At 55.6% G+C, this 8,391-nt stretch overlaps 1 protein-coding gene across 2 annotated transcripts in view; it reads right to left on the bottom strand.

Moving 5' to 3' along the window:
* LOC543074 (two pore calcium channel protein 1-like) overlaps positions 1-7,914 on the bottom strand; it is a 22,689-nt gene extending 14,775 nt beyond the window's left edge. Inside the window, exons 1-4 of one of the 2 annotated variants that reach the window (NM_001405507.1) lie at positions 7,464-7,914; positions 6,593-6,736; positions 6,258-6,365; positions 5,609-5,704 (exon numbers count right to left, since the gene is read on the bottom strand). In NM_001405507.1, the coding sequence (NP_001392436.1) occupies positions 5,609-5,704; positions 6,258-6,365; positions 6,593-6,736; positions 7,464-7,643 (528 nt within the window). In that variant the 5' untranslated portion in view covers positions 7,644-7,914. The remainder of the gene's footprint in view (positions 1-5,608; positions 5,705-6,257; positions 6,366-6,592; positions 6,737-7,463) is intronic. The other variant, XM_044493845.1, reaches the window with a different exon arrangement.
* Positions 7,915-8,391: the final 477 nt, after the last annotated feature.

Here is an 8,391-nt window from a genome sequence, read left to right as displayed (position 1 = left end):
ATCGAGGCTGAGCTCAACCATCTCTACCGTCACCAGTGGGACTGGGTGGTCACCCCCACCGCCGGTCACATCTTCGTTAGCTACGGCTACGCGACGCGTAGTGGCCGGATTACTCTTGCTCTCAACCAACTGGTTGTCGAGATATCCGAGCCGGTTCTCGACGCCCAGGCCGTGGCTGTCCTCGACACCGCTTGGATCCTCATCTCCGGCCTCCCCGATATTGCGCGGACCGAGCCCGTCATCCGCCAGATGTCTCGTCTCTTGGGCAAGGTGGTGGCGGTCGACGAGCTCTCTCTGCGCAAGGAGGAGGAGGTCCGGGTCAAGGTCAAGTGCCTCGACTCCTCCAAGCTTCGCACCTCAGTCCGGGTCTTCTTCAACGACCAGGGCTTCGACCTCAGGATCGCCCCCGAGCCTCCCAACCACGTTGGGCATCCCCGCTCCCTTGACGTCGGCCTCCCCGGTGGCAACCAGGGGGCTGGCGAGGACTACCACGACCGTCACCGCTCCCGCTCCCACCGCTCGGATGAGAAGGGGGCGTCCGAGGACTCCCGCTCCCCCTCCCCCTCACCCCCCTCCTGCCGCGGGGGGCAAGGAACGCCAGGCCGCTTCTGGCCCTCCACTGGATGGCCTTCCGCTCTCTGCGGCGTCGCCCTCCGAGGGGAGCGACATCTCCAGTGTGGGCCTGGTGGTTTGCCCGGCCTCCTCCCCGCACTCCCCCGCCTCGTCGCCGCCCTCTGTGTTGGACTCGGGGGTCCCGTCCATCGGCCTGCTCCCGGATTCTCCGGCGGCGCCCGCGGTGGGGGGGACGCCCCGTGTGGCAGACCCCTCCGCCCCGGCCTCGCCACCCCCCGTCGCCCCGTCCTCCCCTCGGCCTGAAGCTCCTCCGCCCTCGTCGCCACCACGGGTCGCCCCGGCTGCCGGCTCAGCGGACCTCCTCGCGTCGCCTCCCCCGCCGGCTGCGTCCTCACTCCCAGCGCCTCCCCACCTCGGCTGTGCTGGGCCGGCTCTGCTGACCTCTCCTGCGTCGTCTCCCCCAGGGGTGGGGGCGGCTCGGATTCTCACGCCTTTGGCGGCCCAGCCCCCTCCCCCCCGCTCCGCCGCCTACTCCCGTCGCGGTCGGTCGACCTCCTCCCCGGTGGTTGCCTCCCGCCGGAGTGCGCGGCTGGATGCTGCTCACCCTGAGGGCAGCCCGGCTCTGCCCATTCCCGAGCGGGCGGAGCTACGCGCTGCCGCTCGTAACCTGGAGCCAGGTACGCCCTCCGTTCCCCCCTCTGCTTCATCTTGTTCTTTCTCTGCGCTTGAGTCTGTGCCGCTGGGCAACCTCGCCAAAGTGGCCTCCGACTCCGCGATCATTTTCCGTGGGGAAGCTGGCCCTCCTCTAGCCCAGATCACGGCCATCAGAGCTCGTGAGGTTCTCGATGGGAAACTCGCGGAGGCCCGTGCGGCCCTCCTCGTTCCTCCAGCCGCCTCTACGGGTGGGGTGTCCCCCTCTCCGCCCGTGCCGCGGCTGACGGCGCCTCCCCCCCCCCTTGTGGCTGGGGCGGAGATCCGGGGCCGTACCCGCTCCCGCACGGCGGCTCTTCGCGCGCAAAGCGCTTCTCGTGTTCTGGGGTCAAGCAGCCCCCCTATGGCTCCTTAATGCGGGCTCTTTTCTGGAACATCCGCGGCTTCGGCCATGATGGTCGTCGCCGCCAGTTAGTGGAGTACATGCGGGATGAGCACATCGACATTGTTGCTGTGCAAGAGACCATGCGGCGCGATTTCTCGCTTCCTGAGCTTGACCGGCTGAGCTCTCACCTCTTTGCGTGGCACTGGCTCCCTTCTAGTGGGAGCACGGGCCACTCGGGTGGCATCCTTTTAGGTGTGAAGGATGCCACCTTCGAGGTGGGCAGTATGGATAGGGGCGAATTCTTCGTCAGCATGGAGCTATTCGAGAGATCGCTCAACTTCAAGTGGGAGGTCATCATTGTCTACGGGCCGGCCGACCATAATAGGTCGGCCTCCTTCCTGGAGGAGCTCCACCGGAAGATCTCGGCGGCCTCCCTCCCCGTGGTAGTAGGTGGCGACTTCAACCTGCTACGCGTAGCGGAAGACAAGAGCAATGGCAATGTGTGCTTTGCCCGGATGCAATTGTTTAATGACTTCATTGCTGACCTCGCCCTCCGGGAGATTGATCGGATTGGGGCCCGGTTCACCTGGACCAATCGGCAAGCCTCCCCGACCCAGTCTGTCTTGGACTGGGTCCTAGTTTCCCCAGAATGGGACCTCCGTTGTTCCCTAGCCTCTCTCCGCGCCATCACTCGGATTGGCTCGGACCATGTCCCCCTGCTTCTCTCCTCCGCGGACGAATGTCCGCCGATCCCCCCTCGTTTCCGCTTTGAGACTTTCTGGCTCTCCCAGTCTGGATTCACCGACGCCGTTTGCGCCCGATGGATCGAGGCTCGGGCCCACCCCCACCCTCGTCCCCCCTCTGCTATTGATGCGTGGCACTTTTGTGCGAAACGTGGCAGGCAATTTATGAAGGGTTGGGGGGCCAATCTGGGCCGCGACGCCAGGGAGCGTAAGAAGGCGCTGCTGACCGCGATCCAGGCCCTTGACCTTCGGGCTGACGCGGTGGGTCTCTCCCCGGATGAGTGGCTTTCCCGCTACGACCTCAAGGACCAACTTTCCGTGATCTACACCGATGAGGAAGCATATTGGCGCCTTCGGGGCGCGCAGAGATGGGTCCTGAAGGGGGACGCGAATACTGCTTACTTCCAGGCGATTGCCAACGGCCGCCGTAGACGCAACACCATCCCCCTTTGGGATGGGGAGACCCTCCTCCAGGACCCCCGTGACATCCGGACCCATGTCGACAGCTTCTATCGATCCCTCTTCTCTCCCGCCCCTAGGAGCGGCATCTCCCTCGCCACCGATTGTTGGGCTGGTGCCCAACTAGTGTCCAACTCGGAGAACGCAGCCCTGACGGCCCCCTTCTCTAAGCAGGAGGTCTGGGAGGCCATCAAGGGTATGAATTCCTCTTCTGCGCCGGGCCCGGACGGTCTCCCGGTCATTTTCTTCCAGACCTTCTGGAACGTGATTAAAACCGAGGTCATGGCCATCTTCGATGAATTCTTTGTTGGTTCTATTGACCTAGGCCGCCTCAACTACGGGATCATCTCTCTCATCCCCAAGGTCCCTGGGGCGTCTGACATCTGCCAGTTCCGCCCGATCACGGTCATTAACGTGATCTTCCGGATCCTGGCCAAGGGGTACGCCAATAGGGTGACCCTGCTTGCGGATCGGATAACCCACCCTAACCAGTCGGCCTTCATTAAGGGCCGGTACATCCTGGATGGTGTCCTGGTACTTCATGAGGTTCTTCATGAGGTCCGGGTTAAACGCCTGAAGGCGGTTTTTCTGAAGATCGATTTCCACAAGGCCTACGACACTGTTAGCTGGACCTTCCTCAGGGAAGTCCTTCTTTGGAAGGGCTTTGATGATCGATGGATCACTAGAGTCATGCAAATGGTCTCTTGCGGTCGCACGGCAGTCAACATCAACGGCGAGATCGGTCCTTTCTTCCCTACCCTTTGTGGGGTGCGCCAAGGCGACCCCTTCTCCCCGTTCCTCTTCAATATGGTAGTGGACGCTCTTGCCTCCATTCTTGATAAGGCAAAAGCCGCTGGCCACATTCGTGGGATTACCCCCCACCTTTCTGGGGGCTCGGGGATTTCCATCCTCCAGTATGCTGACGACACGATCATCATGGTCGAAGGCTCGGAGGTGGACATCGCCAACCTTAAGTTCCTCCTTCTCTGCTTCCAACAGATGTCGGGCCTCAAGATCAACTTCGACAAGAGTGATGTTATGGTGATGGGATATTCCCCTTATGAGTCTGTGGCCATCGCCAACAGACTCAATTGCCGCCTGGGTTCTTTCCCCACTTCCTACCTGGGGACGCCCATTAGCGATTCGCGTCTCTCTGTCGCGGACCTGCGGCCCTCCGTGACTAAGCTCCAGTCCCGGCGCGAGCCCTGGCAGGGGAGGTGGCTTTCTAAGGCGGCCCGGACTATTCTCATCAACTCATCCCTCTCCAGCCTCCTCTTGTTTCTTATGAGCTTCTACAGCCTCCATGAGTCTCTCCATAAGGAGATCGCCAAAATCCAGTCCCGATTCTACTGGGCTGGCGAGCATGGCAAGCAGAAGTATCACATGGTCAGCTGGCCTGACATTTGCAAGCCCAGGGAGCAAGGTGGCCTGGGCATCATGTGCTCTAAAAGGATGAATATTGCCCTTCTCTCCCGGTGGCTGTGGCGCATCGCGCAGGGTCAAGGTGGCCTCTGGCTCGACATTATCCGGAATAAATACCTGCGGGGTCAACCCCTTGCCTTCTGCCAGAAATCGGGCGGTTCTCAGTTCTGGCAGTCTATTGTCCAGCTTCTCCCGGTGCTCCGCATTGGAACCTCCATCTCGGTGGGGTCCGGCCTCTCGACGCTCTTCTGGTTTGATCGCTGGGCCGGCGACTCTCCCTTTGCGGCCCGCTTCCCCGCCCTCTTCTCTATCTCCGTCGACCCCATGATTTCTGTCGATAGGGCCCTTCTTGACTTAGGGCGCCTTGCTTTCCGTCGGCCATTTGGGCCGGCGGAATCCGCCGCCTGGCGTGAGTTGCTTGATTGCGTTGCTTTGCATGAGCCGTTGGTGGATGGGGGTCAGGACCTTGTGCGCTGGTGTCTGGAGCCATCGGGCCAGTTCTCAACCAAGTCGCTATACATGGCCATTGCCCCCTCCTCCGCCCCCCTCCCCCTATCGATGGTGTGGTCCGTCCGCGTCCCCCTGAAGATCGCATCTTCATGTGGCAGTGGATTCGCGGTCGGGTCCCGTCTGGTGTGGAGGTCTGCAAGCGCAATGGCCCGGGCACTGGTATCTGCCCGCTCTGTGGTGTCCCTGAAGACTCGAACCACATTTTCTTCGCTTGCGTCTCCGCCCAGTTCCTCTGGAGCTGCTTTCGCGAGGTTGTCGGTGGAAGTTGGTGCCACACCAATTTCCCGGACTTATTTGCTGAACTCCAGATGTCCCTCGCGTCCTCTCGCCACATTAGGTGGCTTGAGGTTGGGGTCCTTGCCTGGACTCTTTGGACCGTTCGCAATAAGCTTGTGATCCAGCGTTCCCCCCTTCGTCGCGCTACTGACACTCTCTACAAACTCTCGGGTTTCTTGCAGCTTTGGCGGCCGCTTAGCCGCCCCCCGGACCGTGACGCCATCTCAGCCTTCATCGCCGACCTCCGCTCGATGGCCGTCCGCCTGTCGCCGCCGCCCCCGCCGGATCCAGACTAGACTCCTTGCTCCTGGAGTGTGTTGTTCTCTTTCTTTCTTTTGGGCTTGTTGAGCTGTGCCCTCAGCAGAACCTGTTTACTGTGTTGTGAGACTCGGGTGGTGTGTGTGTGTGAACTTGCTTCGGTTGTATGCTTTGTGGCGGTTTGCTTTATTTATAAAGCGGGGCGAAAGCCTTTTTCGGTAAACAACATTCACTAAGCCAACTCCTGTGAATTATCAGGTTTTCGAAGTTCTCTGACATTTGTAGAGATGTACTGAAAAATTATGTGCTTCCGGAAAGACAGAATTGTTACCTTCAACTTATTCGTGGTGCTCCTCCAGAAAATATTTAGGCCTTCATAAGAAAGTGGACAAAAGATGTCCATTACAAGAATAACAAGTGTAAGGCCCTGAAATTTAAAAAGAACCATTTACAGATCAATACATCAGATTCAGGCTTTCAGTTCTCCATATAGGTCACTACATGCTTTTCGATCAAGACATGCACAATTCATATTATGATAGGATAGCTCCAATCATACAAATTCGAGGATAACAGAATTCAGGTAGCTGAATCCACTGAAATACATACGAACTTATTCGAGAAAACGCAAAAGACCTTTGTGTTTCTTTGCATTGAAAAGGTAAGGTTCAGTTACAAGCGTCCGAGGACACACGAATTACAGCATGATCAGTGCACGTCCCAACATTGTGGGGGCACAACCCTGACCTGATGCAACTAATTCTGCAAAACATCTCAAAATTCAACAGATTTTTTAGCGCCAAGATCATTTCACTTATTTTCAGGTTGCATTGATATTCTCCATAAAAGTGGAAAGTGCAATTCTCAAAGCAACTTGAGGGATTGACTTACTACTAATCTACTATTGACCTGCTTTAAGATTTCTGTAATTAAGGTTTGGACGAAGCATAGAAGTACTACCCTTATGAATAAAGCCGTACCTCGTAGATGAGTGATTCAGTTTTGCTGAAGTATGGCAACTGCCCGAGAAAGTAAAGATCCCTTTGATCACAAGCATGTAGAGCATCTTTCCGGCACCATAGAGGCTTCTGAAATGCAAATGAAAGAACTCGCATCAATACCATATGGGAATCATGAGACTGTGCCTAATTTGTTCTTTATTTTGACCATGGAAAGTTTCCACACTTAAGATGCCTGGTCACTGTTAGAATAATACAAAATCGATCTTGACCTAAAGAACCTATACAAAATAATATACAGATTCCACTTTCTGAGAACTAACCTCGTGACTGTAAGAAAGAAAAAAAGAACTAACCTCGAGAAAATTCAAAAGAATCAAAGCAAACAGGTTAAGTGACCACAGCCAGTCCAACCGGAGATACACAAAATAGAAACTCATTGCCCTCCCGAACCTCGTATCATTCAAGACATCCTCAGGGATGCCAACACCATCTTCTGCCTGCCAAAATAATTGTAACTACTAACTAGACATTCAAGTAAGTCAAAAGATGCAAAAAGAATTCAGGGGAAGATTCGACAAATAATTGTAACTACTAATTAGACTACTAATTAGAAGCTCCAACAAATATTTTCCGAAAGAAAGGTTATGCAACATAGTCTGATAAGTGCATCCTAGCTTTCAGGGGAAGATTCAGTTACCCTGATTTCCTTGCAAGACGAAATGGGACTTATACTGTAAGGCCCTTGGTGTAAGGATGTCTATGAAATAGGACTAACATTATTTTATTGTATAAGTTCAAATACAATGTCAAATTCCATAATGTAAAATATTAGATCAATTCTTAACATTTTTTTGGCACTTCATCAGATAGACAATAAGCATCTAACACTCACAAACTAGCCGAGACTAAACCAAAAAAGAAAAAGAAAATATCAAGCAGCACCTCTGCTTCCTAACCATCTCCCCGGCCACGTAGACTTTGGCACCAAATCAGCATGCTAGCCGACAATCCATCAAACACCATTCCTACGCCACCTCACTCACAGTCGCCAGCCACAACAACCAACAGCACAAAGCCCCTGGAGGCTCGAGCATCTGAATTCCCAGTTGCAGTCTACAGCAAACAGCGTAGCTGTTCGCTCAGAGAAACAGAGCAAAGTGGAGCAGAGGACCAGCGGAGCGAGCGAGAGAGAGAGGGGCAAAGAGAGGTGGAGTGGGAACCGACGAGGTCGACGAGAGCGGCCGCCTTCTGGTAACGGTCGCCATAGGCTAGCGCGTCCGACCGCCTGCGGTACTTCCTAGAGCCCTGCTCGCCGCCCCCGTCGCTGAGGCGGCGACTGCCGGAGGACGCCAAGCCGCGCTCCGCCGCCTCCTCGGTGATGAGAGGCGCCTCCGCTTCGCTCATCTCTCCCCCCCTGGCTAGACTGAGATGCAACCGGAGATCTGAAGGCTGAAGCTACGAGCGGAAGTGGAGCCCGAAGCGGAGGCGGAGGCGGAAGTGGATTAGTTTAAACAGGTGTTGTGTGGAAATGGGAATATGGGATTAGAAGCAACCGGAACGGATCGTGTTGAGGTAGTAGTCGACCACGTTGCGGCCATCTCGACTGGCCGCATACGAAGCACAGGTCGCCCGTAATCCCGTTGGGATTAGCGCGTGGACCGACAGCGGACAGGGAGACGGGGCACCAGCGCCCGGTATTGGTGGACGCCGGTGTTTGGTGTTTGGCTTTGACAGTGGACGGTCGTACAGGACGTATGCGCGGGGGTAGCTTTCGGCACAGCTGGGGTTCGGATGGGTGATGTCTGCGGGGCATTATCGTCGAAAAGAATTTGCATGCCCGTTCTCGTGCTTCTTTTTTTTTTTTGCGAATACGCCCGTTCTCGTGCTGACGTGGCTGGTACAGGTGTGCAAAAAATTCTTAAGCAGTGGGCAGACAGCATTGCTACGAATCTTAAGATTCCGACCAAGAAGCGTGAGGTTGAATTTGTGTTGTCATGATTATGTTTGTACTTATGATCTGTCATGATTATGTGTGTACTTATGAGCGCCATGATACAATTTTGTTACTCCCTACATTTACTTATACAAGACCACTATGAAATATGCGTTTTGGATCAATATAAGGCCACCAACAGTATTCAAGGAAAGAATT

The sequence above is a fragment of the Triticum aestivum genome, chromosome 3B (assembly GCF_018294505.1).
Source record: "Triticum aestivum cultivar Chinese Spring chromosome 3B, IWGSC CS RefSeq v2.1, whole genome shotgun sequence".
In the NCBI taxonomy this organism is placed as follows: domain Eukaryota; kingdom Viridiplantae; phylum Streptophyta; class Magnoliopsida; order Poales; family Poaceae; genus Triticum; species Triticum aestivum.
This window is presented reverse-complemented; position numbering and strand designations above follow the sequence as displayed.